The following is a 16,247-nucleotide window of genomic DNA, read 5'->3' as shown; positions in this document are numbered from 1 at the left end:
CTGATGCACCAAGAGAGAGAATAAAAACACTGATGCACCCAGAGAGAGAGAATAAAAACACTGATGCACCCAGAGAGAGAATAAAAACACTGATGCACCCAGAGAGAGAGAATAAAAACACTGATGCACCAAGAGAGAGAATAAAAACACTGATGCACCCAGAGAGAGAGAATAAAAACACTGATGCACCCAGAGAGAGAGAATAAAAACACTGATGCACCCAGAGAGAGAGAATAAAAACACTGATGCACCCAGAGAGAGAGAATAAAAACACTGATGCACCCAGAGAGAGAGAATAAAAACACTGATGCACCCAGAGAGAGAGAATAAAAACACTGATGCACCCAGAGAGAGAGAATAAAAACACTGATGCACCCAGAGAGAGAGAATAAAAACACTGATGCACCCAGAGAGAGAATAAAAACACTGATGCACCAAGAGAGAGAGAATAAAAACACTGATGCACCAAGAGAGAGAGAATAAAAACACTGATGCACCCAGAGAGAGAATAAAAACACTGATGCACCCAGAGAGAGAATAAAAACACTGATGCACCCAGAGAGAGAGAATAAAAACACTGATGCACCCAGAGAGAGAGAGAATAAAAACACTGATGCACCCAGAGAGAGAGAATAAAAACACTGATGCACCCAGAGAGAGAGAATAAAAACACTGATGCACCCAGAGAGAGAGAATAAAAACACTGATGCACCAAGAGAGAGAGAATAAAAACACTGATGCACCCAGAGAGAGAGAATAAAAACACTGATGCACCAAGAGAGAGAATAAAAACACTGATGCACCCAGAGAGAGAGAATAAAAACACTGATGCACCCAGAGAGAGAGAATAAAAACACTGATGCACCAAGAGAGAGAATAAAAACACTGATGCACCCAGAGAGAGAATAAAAACACTGATGCACCCAGAGAGAGAGAATAAAAACACTGATGCACCCAGAGAGAGAGAATAAAAACACTGATGCACCCAGAGAGAGAGAATAAAAACACTGATGCACCAAGAGAGAGAGAATAAAAACACTGATGCACCCAGAGAGAGAGAATAAAAACACTGATGCACCCAGAGAGAGAGAATAAAAACACTGATGCACCCAGAGAGAGAGAATAAAAACACTGATGCACCCAGAGAGAGAGAATAAAAACACTGATGCACCAAGAGAGAGAATAAAAACACTGATGCACCCAGAGAGAGAGAATAAAAACACTGATGCACCCAGAGAGAGAATAAAAACACTGATGCACCAAGAGAGAGAATAAAAACACTGATGCACCCAGAGAGAGAATAAAAACACTGATGCACCCAGAGAGAGAGAATAAAAACACTGATGCACCCAGAGAGAGAGAATAAAAACACTGATGCACCCAGAGAGAGAGAATAAAAACACTGATGCACCCAGAGAGAGAGAATAAACAGCTATCAACTGCACTTATTATACCGGCAGCCAAAACATGTGTATACCCACCCAAACCATATCTACAACTAGCAGAGTTAGGATTAAGCGGAGCTCCTGCACAGTCGTCAATTTCTTCGACAAATCGACAGATAAGATAGTGGCAGGAAATGTTATCTAAAGGTTGAGCAAGAAAAATGTGATCATGTCCAAAAACAAAAAATCACATGACTGTGGAGAAGATTTGATTTAGCAAAACTATCTAAGTCCTCTGTAAATGATTGCAAAACAAAATAGACAAGTTATTTTTTATATCATGATTTCATATAAAACAACAGTCACACCTCAGAGATAGGAAGTCAGTCAATTACATGAAGTATGTGTGGTCTCATACATCTTTGGCATTTTTATATACAAGACTTCACACTATAATTTCAATGAGAAAATGTCCTTTGCTCTTTGTAATTGCTATGCATAAAAAATAAGCAAAATATGTCTTAGTCCCTATTGCTTCTTTTTTATTAAGATGACAGATATAGCCATGGACCAGTGACATGTTTATAATGTCACATAGGTTTAGAGACAATGTATTGTTGTATGTTAACAGCAGAAGTGTGTGATCGGTGTCTGATCTGTTAAAACAACATCCATTATTCAGACACTACACACTCCAGTGGAGATAAGGGCCAGTCCACTAACAATTTAACAAATGCCCTTGGTAAGGTGACACCTTGTGTGAGAGAAGAGAGCTGATCACTTTTCCTTCTCCATAGTAACCTGAAGGATAGACACATTCAGAATAGATCTATACCTGTGTTTTTAACGCCATCCATTTGTTTAGGTTTAAAAGCAGCCGTTTCAATGACAGTGATACAGGGAAGAGCAATACAACATGTTGATTTCTTATGACATGTGAGCAGTAACATAAGATCAGTTTTCAAGCATCGAATGACTGACCAATCAAGTCTGTATTGGCATTTCCCTGACACAGGTGGTGAATGCCATCTGAGACGGGCAGGACTCAGGAGACACTCACTGGTATGTGGCATTAGATCACTCCTGCTAAACAACAACATTAGGCTCATATTAAAGGAAGTGAGTCTGGCATTGAAGACCCTCACTACTCTAACTGATAAGGCAGTGGCGGTCCACACAGTCTCACACCAAGTCTCACTAAGGAACATTATAGTAGTACATAGAATGAGCAGCACATGTAATTACTATACTCCTGCCATGGCATGTCATTACTATACTGCCATGACATGTAATTACTACACTCCTGCCATGACATGTAATTACTACACTCCTGCCATGATATGTAATTACTATACTCCTGCCATGATATGTACTTACTACACTCCTGCCATGATATGTAATTACTATACTCCTGCCATGATATGTAATTACTATACTCCTGCCATGGCATGTCATTACTACACTCCTGCCATGATATGTAATTACTATACTCCTGCCATGATATGTAATTACTATACTCCTGCCATGGCATGTCATTACTACACTCCTGCCATGATATGTACTTACTATACTCCTGCCATGATATGTAATTACTATACTCCTGCCATGGCATGTCATTACTACACTCCTGCCATGATATGTACTTACTACACTCCTGCCATGACATGTAATTACTATACTCCTGCCATGGCATGTCATTACTACACTCCTGCCATGGCATGTCATTACTACACTCCTGCCATGGCATGTCATTACTATACTCCTGCCATGATATGTAATTACTATACTCCTGCCATGGCATGTCATTACTACACTCCTGCCATGGCATGTCATTACTACACTCCTGCCATGATATGTAATTACTATACTCCTGCCATGACATGTCATTACTACACTCCTGCCAAGACATGTATTTACTACACTCCTGCCATGACATGTCATTACTACACTCCTGCCATGGCATGTATTTACTACACTCCTGCCATGACATGTCATTACTACACTCCTGCCATGACATGTATTTACTACACTCCTGCCATGACATGTCATTACTACACTCCTGCCATGACATGTCATTACTACACTCCTGCCATGACATGTATTTACTATACTCCTGCCATGACATGTAATTACTATACTCCTGCCATGACATGTATTTACTATACTCCTGCCATGACATGTAATTACTATACTCCTGCCATGACATGTCATTACTATACTCCTGCCATGACATGTATTTACTATACTCCTGCCATGACATGTAATTACTATACTCCTGCCATGACATGTATTTACTATACTCCTGCCATGACATGTATTTACTATACTCCTGCCATGACATGTCATTACTACACTCCTGCCATGACATGTATTTACTATACTCCTGCCATGACATGTAATTACTATACTCCTGCCATGGCATATCATTACTACACTCCTGCCATGGCATGTTATCACTATACTCCTGCCATGACATGTCATTACTACACTCCTGCCATGACATGTATTTACTATACTCCTGCCATGACATGTCATTACTACACTCCTGCCATGACATGTTATCACTATACTCCTGCCATGACATGTAATCACTATACTCCTGCCATGACATGTCATTACTACACTCCTGCCATGACATGTTATCACTATACTCCTGCCATGACATGTCATTACTACACTCCTGCCATGACATGTATTTACTATACTCCTGCCATGACATGTAATTACTATACTCCTGCCATGGCATATCATTACTACACTCCTGCCATGGCATGTCATTACTATACTCCAGCCATGCCATGTCATTACTACACTCCTGCCATGACATGTAATTACTATACTCCTGCCATGGCATATCATTACTACACTCCTGCCATGATATGCAATTACTATACTCCTGTCATGACATGTCATTATTATACTCATGACATGACATGTAATCACTATACTCCTGCCATGAAATGTAATCACTATACTCCTGCCATGGCATGTAATTACTATACTCCTGCCATGACATGTTATCACTATACTCCTGCCATGACATGTAATCACTATACTCCTGCCATTACATTTACATTTACATTTAAGTCATTTAGCAGACGCTCTTATCCAGAGCGACTTCTGCCATGACATGTTATCACTATACTCCTGCCATGACATGTAATTACTATACTCCTGCCATGACATGTCATTACTATACTCCTGCCATGAAATGTAATTACTATACTCCTGCCATGGCATGTAATTACTATACTCCAGCCATGCCATGTAATTACTATACTCCTGCCATGACATGTATTTACTATACTCCTGCCATGACATGTAATTACTATACCCCTGCCATGATATGCAATTGCTATACTCCTGCCATGACATGTCATTACTATACTCCAGCCATGACATGTAATCACTATACTCCTACTCCACATCTAATACTGCATCTGATAATGGCAATTACTTCAAATGTCCTCTGGCTCTGTCTCTCCCAGCTGATCCTGTCCTCCCTCTCTTCATCTCAGGACTGGATGCAGTTCTTCTTGGAAGGCTTCTTGTGTCGCTTTCCTAGAGGGAAAGGAGAAAAGAAGGGATGAGCCATCAAACAGTCCACGTGAGGGACTATTGCAGACAAATGAAAACCACAAATGGTAGAATATAACAACATACCGTCATCCTCTCCTTTGTTGAGGGTCATTAGAGACATACTTCTTTGAGGCATTTTTGAAGGCTTTTTGTTCTTAAATTTCAACAGGGATGGTTTCTCTACCATCTCAAATGAGTCATCAGTGGCAGTGCTATTCGTCTCTGAGACTTTGCGGGTAGAAGAGGGGCTTTGGCGGGTCGGGGAGGGGTTTGGGCAGGTAGGGGAGGGTGTTGAGTGGGTAGGGAGGGGTTTGGGTTGCAAGGGGAGGGGTTCGGTGGGTAAGTGAGGGGTTGGGTGGGTAGGGGAGGGGGTTCGATGGGCAAGGGAGGGGTTGGGCGGCTAGGGAAGGGAGTTGGGTGGCTAGGTGTGGGGGTTGGGTGGCTAGGGGTGGGGGTTGGGCGGCTAGGGGAAGGGGTTGGGCGGGTGGAGGAGGGGCTTGAAGGAGTGGCCCCATCCTCCTCTATAGTCTCACTGTTGTGATTGGATCCTCTGCCTTTCAGGAAGAGCCTGAAAGAACTGCGTTGTTTCTTTCCACCTAAGGCCTGGTGCTTCTGCGAACCTCCCTTCCCATCCTCCTCATCCTGCACAGTAGAACTGGGGGACTTCGCAGTGACCTTGTCCAGTTCCACACTACTGCCCCCTTTGGCATGGAGTAGCGTCGACAGTCCGTTCCGTTCGAGTCCTCCGCCCAGTGAATCTCTGAGTGCGGAGAGGTCCTGTAAGGACCCAGTGAGCCCGAGACTGTTCCCCACCACCAGAGAATACTTAGGGTTGTGGTATTTATGTGCAGGCACCCTCTGGTCAGCCTGCCCCCGAGAGTCCCCTAGAGACACCTGGAAACGGGAGGTGGACATCAACAGGGGCTTGGGGACCACCACCTTCCGTACCGGGGCAGGCATGGGAGGCTTGGTTATGTGGAACTCCTTGTAAAGGTCCACATTCTCAGATACAGCATACATTTCCCTGAAGTCATTGTCGAAGAAGTCCACCACCTGCCCAGACATTACTGTGATGGTGTTCCTGTCCATCCTAGAGGAGCTCCATGTGAAGCTGGAGATGACAGAACAAGAGAGTGAGACACAGACTCAAAGCTCAAAGAGTAGGAAAAAATCATGTTTGCTCTGGCTGAATGAATGTGAGTGGAAGTGTATGACTGAGAAAATGACTGACCTGTAAGAGCCAAACATAACCTTTTCTCCGTCCACCAGCATGTATTTGGAGCACAGAGAGCCGGGCAGCCTGCCAAATGACAGGGCCAGCCCAGAACCTTTCACCGTTCGCACACGCAGGTTCTGAAAGAGTCACACAGATACTGAGTTAGACAGGTGCCCTTATTACAGTATAAACCATTAGTCAGTGACTATCAGACTTCTAAGTACTGAACAGTATCATATCAAACACTAAGGGAAATTGTGCTGTTACCACCCACGACCAAAGTAAACTTTCAAGGTAAGCAAATCCGAAACTGGTGATGCAAGGGTTGAGTTAAACCCCTTGAGTATACAGTCGAGGCAGGTCTATTTACTGAGCAAGGAATGGGAGAGTTGGAGAGAGTGAAAAAGACTGTCCGAGACATAAACACAGAAACAGACACGTCAGAAGGATGCTACCCTATGCTGTTAACACTTGTTTGGTCAAGGATCAAGTTCCACAGGACTGGATTGTTTTCGGCTCAATGAAGAGCAGTTTCTATGAAACAACAATGACAGAGTCTCAACACTGGAAGGGCCTTTCAGAGGCTTATCAACTGACACCACACACACACACACTAGGTCATCCAGCATTCCATATAAAATAGATCTACTGCACAAGCTTTCATCTACATAGATCAACATCTACAGATGTAGGATCTTAATTTGATCACCATGTTGCAGGAGAACTTTCATGCATTGCATTTTTCACTTGTGGTGTATTTGAGGTTTCCACTTTGAAATGTCAGACTTGATTTTCCCTTCTGAAAAATGTATCAACCCCTACAAAAATGCCCATGAATTATAATCCACATAATAATTCCCATCTCCTGTTGCTGCAGGATTATTTTCCTGCTGTAGCAAACTGGCTCAAATTAAGATCCTACACCAGTATAGACAGTGTGCCAATATGGATGATGATAAAAGAATAGGCCAGAGGAATATTCAGTTTTTTACTGCCAAGAAGTTGTGGCTGCACTTTCCGTTCACATGACACTCTGCTATTTACATGGTAATGACATGGTAATACCATAGCTAACTATCACTTGTTCCTGTTTGTTTGTTGCCTACTGCCTGCCAAAGCATCCCTGTCTTACCCGTAGATGCAGAGCAGTGATCTGTAAACGAGTGCACATATCCAGGAAGTGGGGCATACCACGAGCCTCCAGTATGATGTACACAGCCACCCCTCGTCTCTGTGCTGCGTCCAATAGGTCCTGAAGGATCTGCAGGTCTGTAAGGTGGTCCATGACCACGGCTACTACCTGAGGATCACACATAGGACCGTTATAGAGGAAGAACAGAGGGGGATGATATCTCTGTATCAAATTAAATTGTATTTGTCACATGCGCTGAATACAACAGGTAGACCTTACCGTGAAATGCTTACTTGCAAACCCTTAACCAACAATTCAGTTCAAGAAAGAGAGATAAGAAAATATTGACTAAATAAACTAGAGTGAGAAAAAAAATGATTGTAATCTAAAAGTAACACAAGAAAATGACATAACAATAACAAAGCCATATACAGGGGGTGGATTTGAAGGACTCAAAGCAGGAGACTTGTGGTTCAATTGCTCGAGTAAGATTAGAATCTCCCTAATTAACTGGAAAAACGAGTTGAGCCAAAATGTCAAGATTTATTTTCTTATGACAACTTTTCCACTTCAATCCAAACAGAAGTATGTCAAAATATTTGAGAGGCTTGAGAAGGTGACTGATAAATCTGATGAATAATACCAGACTAGTTGATATTTACAAAGATCAGAGAGGACAAAGGAAAGGCAAAAGTGTCAATTCAATAAATAACCCCGACACCTCACACACATGTGCGCACACATGATCATATACCGGTACACACACACACAGACACACACAGACACACACAGACCCACAACCACACACACACAATAGAGGTCGACCGATTATGATTTTCAAGCCGATACCGATGAATCTGACAATTTTTTTTATGTATTTGTAATAATGACAATTACAACAATACTGAATGAACACTTATTTTAACTTAACATAATACATCAATAAAAATCCATTTAGCCTCAAATAAATAATGAAACATGTTCAATTTGGTTTAAATAATGCAAAAACAAAGTGTTGGAGAAGAAAGTAAAAGTGCAGTATGTGCCATGTAAGAAAGCTAACGTTTAAGTTCCTTGCTCAGAACATGAGAACATATGAAAGCTTGTGGTTCCTTTTAACATGAGTCTTCAATATTCCCAGGTAAGAAGTTTTAGGTTGTAGTTATTATAGGAATTATAGGGCTATTTCTCTCTATACCATTTGTATTTCATTAACCTTTGATTATTGGATGTTATTATAGGCACTTTAGTATTGCCAGTGTAACAGTATAGCTTCCGTCCCTCTCCTCGCTCCTACCTGGGCTCGAACCAGGAACACAACGACAACAGCCACCCTCGAAGCAGCGTTACCCATGCAGATCAAAGGGAACAACTACTCCAAGTCTCAGAGCAACTGACGTTTGAAACGCACCCCGCTAACTAGCTAGCCATTTCACATCGGTTACACCAGCCTAATCTCGAGAGTTGATAGGCTTGAAGTCATAAACAGCTGCTGGCAAACGCACAAAAGTGCTGTTTGAATGAATGCTGCCTACCATCGCTCAGTCAGACTGCTCTATCAAATCATAGACTTAGTTATAACATGATAACACACAGAAATACAAGCCGTAGGTCATTAATATGGTCGAATCCGGAAACTATCATCTCGAAAACAAGACGTTTATTCTTTCAGTGAAATACGGAACCGTTCCGTATTTCATCTAACATGTGGCATCCATAAGTCTAAATATTCCTGTTACATTGCACAACCTTCAATGTTATGTCATAATTACGTAAAATTCTGGCAAATTAGGCAGCCCAAACGGTTGCATATTCACTGACTCTGCGTGCAATGAACGCAAGAGAAGTGACACAATTTCACCTGGTTAATATTGCCTGCTAACCTGGATTTCTTTTAGCTAAATATGCAGGTTTAAAAATAAATACTTCTGTGTATTGATTTTAAGAAAGGCATTGATGTTCATGGTTAGGTACACATTGGAGAAACGATACGCACCGCATCGATTATATGCAACGCAGGACACACTAGCTAAACTAGTAACATCATCAACCATGTGTAGTTAACTAGTGATTATGATTGATTGATTGATTGTTTTTTATAAGATAAGTTTAATGCTAGCTAGCAACTTCTCTTGGTTTACTGCATTCGAATAACAGGCAGTCTCCTCGTGGAGTGCAATGTAATCAGGTGGTTAGAGCGTTGGACTCGTTAACTGTAAGGTTGCAAGATTGAATCCCCCGAGTTAACAAGTAAAAAATGTGTCGTTCTGCCCCTGAACGAGGCAGTTAACCCACTGTTCATAGGCCGTCATTGAAAATAAGAATGTGTTCTTAACTGACTTGCTAGTTAAATAAAGATTAAATAAAGGTGTAAAATAAATGTACAAAATTAATCGGCCAAATCGGTGTCCAAAAATACCGATTTCCAATTGTTATGAAAACTTGAAATCGGCCCTAATTAATCGGCCATTCCGATTAATCGGTCGACCTCTAACACACAGACATACGACCACACACAACCACACACACACACACATACACACACAGACACACAAACACACACACAGTTATTGAAATGTAAATCCTATAATCCTTGAATGGCATTCATTTAGGTAAAAACAGAAATGGTTGTCTTTCAGGAGCACAGACTTTGCATGTGAAGAAATGTGAGCACTGGTGCATTACTATGACCTAGTCCTGTACCACACTGTAATGTGTAATGTGTACACTGTACAGTGTAATGCTCTCTGCCTTATGCTGACAATGGTAAAGGAGTGGTGATGACAAAGTATTGGACAGTGAAGGCCTTTTTATAGTAAGGCTAGAGTCACTTCCTGGCTTGTCCTTTATTTTCTATTTTTTTGTATCTTTATTTTAACAGGCAGGTCAATTAAGAACAAATTCGTATTTAAAATGACGGCCTGTCAACGATTTCAGTTTGTTTAGTTCATTGACATACCTAGTCATATGCACACAGAACAGCTGGTCACGGGTTTGTCTTCCCTGTCAGTAGATCATTAACCTGTCTCAAGGAGTGAACAATGACCCATCATTTGCATTGTTCTCAGTGAAATACCATCTTTTGGTATTTTGTCATTAGTCCACTGTTGAAACAGTCCCACAATCTTGTGCATCATCATGATGATGTGGAAAATAACACTTTGCTTCTTGAAAGTTCAATATCTTGAGAACTTGACTGCTGACAAGCAAAACATTTTGGGACTGTGTCAACAGTGGACTAAGGAAGAGCCAGAAACCGGATATGGACAAGAATCAACTTTGCATGTACGAGGATAAAAAATATTAACATTGAGATTGCATGAAATGGAGATAAAATGTGAATGTAAAGTGAGTATGCATTATTCCATTGTTCCAGAGAAGTTAACTGTAACCTGGTCAAACACTCCAGTCTCTTATCTGGATTTGGGCTACTTACACCCACAGTGTTTAAGCTCAAGTTTGCATGCTTATCTCCTTCCTCTATAGCCGTGTCCTCCTGTGCCAAGCTTAACCCCGGAGTTATGCGTGTTCTTCCTCCTGACATTTAGTCCCAGGCAGCATGACGGACAGGTTACGCAGCCATTTAGAGGGGGAGGGACTCTTGATGGAGTGAGTTGAATTACAGTGGATGTGGGAGGAGAAAGCGTTGTGTGGATGTGTTTTTAAACACTGACGTGAGGCTGGGGAAACACTTTTGAATGACTTGTTACAGGTTCTGATGTGAAACTGTCTGACATTTAGAACTGTGAAATGTTTGGCCTTTCCAGCTCCTCCACATGGGGCGTTGCTTGTTACAATATGCCTATCTACTACATGTGTCCCATCCAGTTAGAGATCTACTGTGAACATTCAAAACTCCTGTTAACTGTTGATAATTCATTGTAGAACGTAACGACGTGATGAAGGGGAGAAAATGAAGATGATTGAGATTACCATATCAGTGTTCTATATCTATGATAATAACAACGTAACATAAATCAATAGTTAATCATCAACAATTGTCAATTATGTAATCGTTTCATTTCATAATAAAATCAAAATAGAAGTAGATGTTTTACATTGTTGCTAATCGCCTTGGTTCATTTTACAGTACGACTCATCAGTTGAGCCAGGACCTGGCTGTTCTAAGCCTTAAGGACACACATCTCTTGTTGAATTCACATGACTGCCAAAGTCAAGGGGTATGAATACTTTCTGAGGGCACTGTAGGTAAATGAAGAACAATTAGACACGTACCCTTTCTCTTTTTCTTCTTTTTTAACCTTTATTTAACAAGGCAAGTCAGTTAAGAAAAACATCTTATTTGTAATGACGGCCTAGGAACAGTGGGTTAACTTGCTCAGGGGCAGAACGACAGATTTTTACCTTGTGAGATCGGGATTTGATCTAGCAACCTTTTGGTTACTGGTCCAATGCTCTAAGCACTAGGCTACCTGAGAAGTAACCAAGCAGGTAATAAAACCTAATGTCAAAAAAAGGAGGTTGCTGTCACAAGGCCTATGAGGCGACTGTAGTAACTACACTGACAAATTCAGACCTGATAAATAGACCACTAGAACTGACACTAACTATTCTATGTAGTGTTGAGAAGTTTACATTAAATTAACAGAACCCATTTTATAACTTGTTAAGATGAAGAACACACATGCATGATTCAGGGTCATGCTGACTCAGGATTCAAAGTCATTTGTAAACTGTTCTGAGCTACAAAGAATGAGAGGGAACAATGTGAGGGCATCACTCAATAATTTAGGGCTGAGAAAAAAGTATGTAAACTACGTTATTCATGTGTAATATGCCGTTATCAATTTATATTAGAACTGTAATTACCTTGTTCGATTCTTGAATGAGTCTCCTGACAACCTCTTTTATATGGGGCCCCTTGTTTTTGGGTGGGTGCGTATGAACGGATACTCGAGTGACACCTTTATAGAAACTAGTGCTGCCTGGCCAGCCGATGTCAAGCGGCGGGACATCCGTGTCCGACATCTGAGGCCAGTATGTGGAGTGGACCCCCGAGTCTGCATTGGACTCCTGAGCCTTTTCGTATTCGCCCTTCTCGGACTCACTATCGGAATCATATTCATCAAAAGTTTTTCGAATCCATTTAACCTCGCGGGCGGATAGAAAGTCTCTGACGTTGTCCTCTTTCAGTCGCATCTTGAACGCGCCATCACCGTTCTTCAATAGTTGCTCGAGCGCGGCTCGCTGCTCCTCGCAGTAGTAGAACTCTGCTTTGGATTCGGGTATCTTTTCGTTGACATGATCTTCGTCCATGCACAGAAGCTGAGACTCGGCCATAGCAGCGGTATCCGAAATTTTTCCAACCGTTAATTCTTCCTTCCCCCGCAGTTCTCCTTTGCATACACCTTTACCTGTAGGTGTTGGGCGCGTACACAGGTGACGTTCAAGAGGTAGGGGGAGGAGTTCTAAACTGTTATAATCTGTTTCAAATGTCAAGTTTTATTGTCACGTGCACAAGAAAAGTGAAATGGCTTTCTTGCAAATTCTTTCCCAACAATGCAGTAATCGATATAAGTAGTAGGTTTACTATAAAACAAGGAACAATTATCACAAAATAGCAAAGACGGCAGCCATACAGTACGGCGCCATCTTTGTGTGGGGTTGAGGTAATTCTTGCATGGAGAATGTGATTATTTTGAATTTCCATAAAGGCCAACCAAGAATTGAGTGGTGTCACGTAAAGCACATTGGTACTGTAGTGTATAGGCTTGTAGGTTTGACATAGAACTCAATACAGATAAATTAGCCTACATGATGTTGTAATGTCTAGCCAACTAAAATGAAATGACTCAAAGCAAAAACCAAAACAGTTCAATTCCAAATGTATTTATCAGACCCTGTGCTTCGGATACTTTTCTTGGATGCTCTGGTTCTGTGACATACATTTTAACAAAAGCATTTGGTCACAGGTCAGCAGTGTTGGGGAAGCTACTCTGAAAATATACAGTACCAGTCAAAAGTTTGGACACACCTACTCATTGCAGGGTTTTTATTTATTTCACTATTTTCTACATTGTAGAATAATAGTGAAGACATCAAAACTATGAAATAACACATGTGAAATAACACATAATCATGTAGTAACCAAAAAAGTGTTAAAATAATCCAAATAGATTTGAGATTCTTCACGCCTGGTTCCCTTTGCCTTGATGACAGGTTTGCACACTTGGCATTCTCTCAACCAGCTTCATGAGGTAGTCACCTGGAATGCATTTCACTTAACAGGTGTGCCTTGTAAAAAGTTAATTTGTGGAATTTCTTTCCTTCTCAATGTGTTTGAGCCAGTCAGTTGTGTTGTGACAAGGTAGGAGTGGCATACAGAATATAGCCTTATTTGGTAAAAGACCAAGTCCATATTATGGTACGAACAGCTCAAATAAGCAAAGAGAAATTACAGTTCATCATTACTTTGACATGAAGGTTAGTCAATCCGGAAAATGTCAAGAACATTTAACGTTTCAGAGTGAAGGAAAGGCCGAAGTTGGTCCCTCTCCTTGTTCGGGCGGTGTTCGGCGGTTGAAGTCACCGACCTTCTAGCCAATGCTGATCCTCTTTTCATTTTCCTTTGGTTTTGTCTTGTCTTCCATCACACCTGGTTCCAATCCCATCATTACATGTTGTGTATTTTACCCTCTGTTCCCCCTCATGTCCTTGTCGGTGATTGTTTATTGTGCACGTCTGTCCTGGTGTGCGTTGGGTTATGTACCCATTTATTTTATTCTGTTTTCCGGTGGGTTTTGTTAATAAACTGCACCGTTGGAAACACAGTTATTTCTCTCCTGCGTCTGACTTCTCTGCCGCCAGTTCGCACCCCTTACTCTCAGCATATGTGGGAACTCCTTCAAGACTGTTGGAAAGGCATTCCAGGTGAAGCTGGTTGAGAGAATACCAAGAGTGTGCAAAGCTGTCATCTAGGCAAAGGGTGGCTACTTTGAAGAATCTAAAATACTTTTTTTATTGCATACTACATGATTCCATATGTGTTATTTCATAGTTTTGATGTCTTCACTAGTATTCTACAATGTAGAAAATAGTACAAAATAAAGAAAAACCCTTGAATGAGTATGTGTGTCCAAACTTTTGACTGGTACTGTAGGCTAGTTTACCAAGCCACCAATTACTTCACTCTGGAAGAAGTTAAGCTACACTAATGCTTCCCTTAAGGAAAATATAGTTTACATAACTAAAGTTACATTGAAACGTAGTTTACTACATCCAAACTTGTTTGTGAAAAAGTATCATATGTAAATCTGAAATGTCATAGACTACAAATTGCAAGACTATATTCAAATCTAGGTAGTGTTTTCAGTAGTTAATTCCTTTTTTTTGCAATGTAACGCTGTAGTAATTGGATAAGGCATATCTGATGCTGAAAAAGAATGGAAACGATTGCCTACTTCACTCATATTTTACTTTATTTGAAATAAAAAGTAGTGTGTATTTCCAGTAGTTACTACAACATTACATTGCATTTTGTTTATATAACTACTGAAAACACTACCTTGATTGAATTTAGTTCAACTACCACTGAGCTACTGAAAAATGTAGTTAAATTACTAGTTGAATTACATGTAGTTCACTATTACCCAACACTGCAGGTCAGGAATATACTGTAGTTCTGTGTCAGATCAATAGAGTAATGTTTTTGAAAATACTGTCCCAACTACAACAAAAAATACTTAAAAACATGTAATTTTGTCCTAAAAACATTTTCTATTAAATACTGAAGAATTCCTATGGAAGACTGCTTTTGAGGAGTGACAATATGGCCGACCGGTGGTTTCAGAGCATCTCATTGGCTAATACATAGCATCAGCAAGCCAGGGTTTATATACATCATTGTTTTAATTTAGACAGATGACCAGCATACCCAAACTGACATTGTAAATTTGGTAGTTCACTAACAAGACATCATTTGCTATGGCGACCTTACAATTAAAAGCAAGCACTACAAACAATACAAAAAGGTAGCAATACAAAAAGTGTAGTACCATACAGTAAATGTGTGGCAGCAAAGCTCCCAGTTTTCAACCTCCAATGGAAATGACACTGTAGTTGGGTTGTGGAAGTTCCCTTACAAACAGGGGCGGACTTAGTGATTTGGGTGGACAACATTTTGTTATGGGTTTTATAGTAAAGACATCATTTAACTGTAAAAATAAATTACCTTTTAATGTGCCATTTTTGTTTAACCTGTAACCTTTATTTAACTAGGCAAGTCAGTTAACAAATTCTTATTTACAATAACGGCCTACCAAAAGGCAAAAGGCCTCCTGTGGGGGCGGGGCTGTGATTAAAATGAACACAACAAGTCATGATGTTTCCATCTGATTGTCAAACAATCACTTCTTAAAGTAGCATCCGAACAATTTCCTTCAATTTGCAAGTGACAAACTATCTCACTGGAGACGATCTGATTATCCTAGTGAGCCAAACAACATTTCACTGGAGACGATCCGATTATCCTAGTGAGCCAAACAACATTTCACTGGAGACGATCCGATTATCCTAGTGAGCCAAACAACATTTCACTGGAGACGATCCGATTATCCTAGTGAGCCAAACAACATTTCACCGGAGACGATCCGATTATCCTAGTGAGCCAAACAACATTTCACCGGAGACGATCCGATTATCCTAGTGAGCCAAACAACATTTCACTGGAGACGATCCGATTATCCTAGTGAGCCAAACAACATTTCACTGGAGACGATCCGATTATCCTAGTGAGCCAAACAACATTTCACCGGAGACGATCCGATTATCCTAGTGAGCCAAACAACATTTCACCGGAGACGATCCGATTATCCTAGTGAGCCAAACAACATTTCACCGGAGACGATCCGATTATCCTAGTGAGCCAAACAACATTTCACTGAGACGATCCGATTATCCTAGTGAGCCAAACAAC

At 40.8% G+C, this 16,247-nt stretch overlaps 1 protein-coding gene across 2 annotated transcripts; it reads right to left on the bottom strand.

Annotated features, from left to right (window-relative positions):
• Nucleotides 1-1,703: 1,703 nt before the first annotated feature.
• Nucleotides 1,704-16,214, bottom strand: LOC115121780 (protein FAM83F-like). Of its 2 annotated transcripts, XM_065010250.1 has the most exons (6): nucleotides 12,143-16,213; nucleotides 7,313-7,480; nucleotides 6,196-6,317; nucleotides 5,467-6,075; nucleotides 5,049-5,218; nucleotides 1,704-4,946 (listed from the first exon to the last, which is right to left on the bottom strand). In XM_065010250.1, exons 1-6 carry the CDS (start codon nucleotides 12,611-12,613, stop codon nucleotides 4,900-4,902), a joined length of 1,587 nt encoding a protein of 528 aa, XP_064866322.1. In that variant the 5' UTR covers nucleotides 12,614-16,213; the 3' UTR covers nucleotides 1,704-4,899. The 2 variants fall into 2 exon arrangements, with proteins under 2 accessions (XP_064866322.1, XP_029506776.2); XM_029650916.2 differs by lacking the exon at nucleotides 1,704-4,946 and having other exon boundaries at nucleotides 5,064-6,075; nucleotides 12,143-16,214.
• Between the last annotated feature and the right edge of the window lie 33 nt (nucleotides 16,215-16,247).

Source organism: Oncorhynchus nerka, linkage group LG26 (assembly GCF_034236695.1).
Source record: "Oncorhynchus nerka isolate Pitt River linkage group LG26, Oner_Uvic_2.0, whole genome shotgun sequence".
Lineage (NCBI taxonomy): Eukaryota > Metazoa > Chordata > Actinopteri > Salmoniformes > Salmonidae > Oncorhynchus > Oncorhynchus nerka.
The sequence above is the reverse complement of the archived record's forward strand: the minus strand, read 5'-3'. Positions and strand labels throughout refer to the sequence as shown.

What these genes read in the sequence shown, in the direction of transcription:
- LOC115121780 (XM_029650916.2), bottom strand. Translation starts at nt 12,613, where the DNA reads ATGGCCGAGTCTCAGCTTCTGTGCATGGACGAAGATCATGTCAACGAA. An exon ending in TCATTCAAGAATCGAACAAG is followed by an intron (nt 7,481 to 12,142) that starts GTAATTACAGTT and finishes TGTGATCCTCAG; the next exon opens with GTAGTAGCCGTGGTCATGGA. An exon ending in GTTATGTTTGGCTCTTACAG is followed by an intron (nt 6,076 to 6,195) that starts GTCAGTCATTTT and finishes TGTCATCTCCAG; the next exon opens with CTTCACATGGAGCTCCTCTA.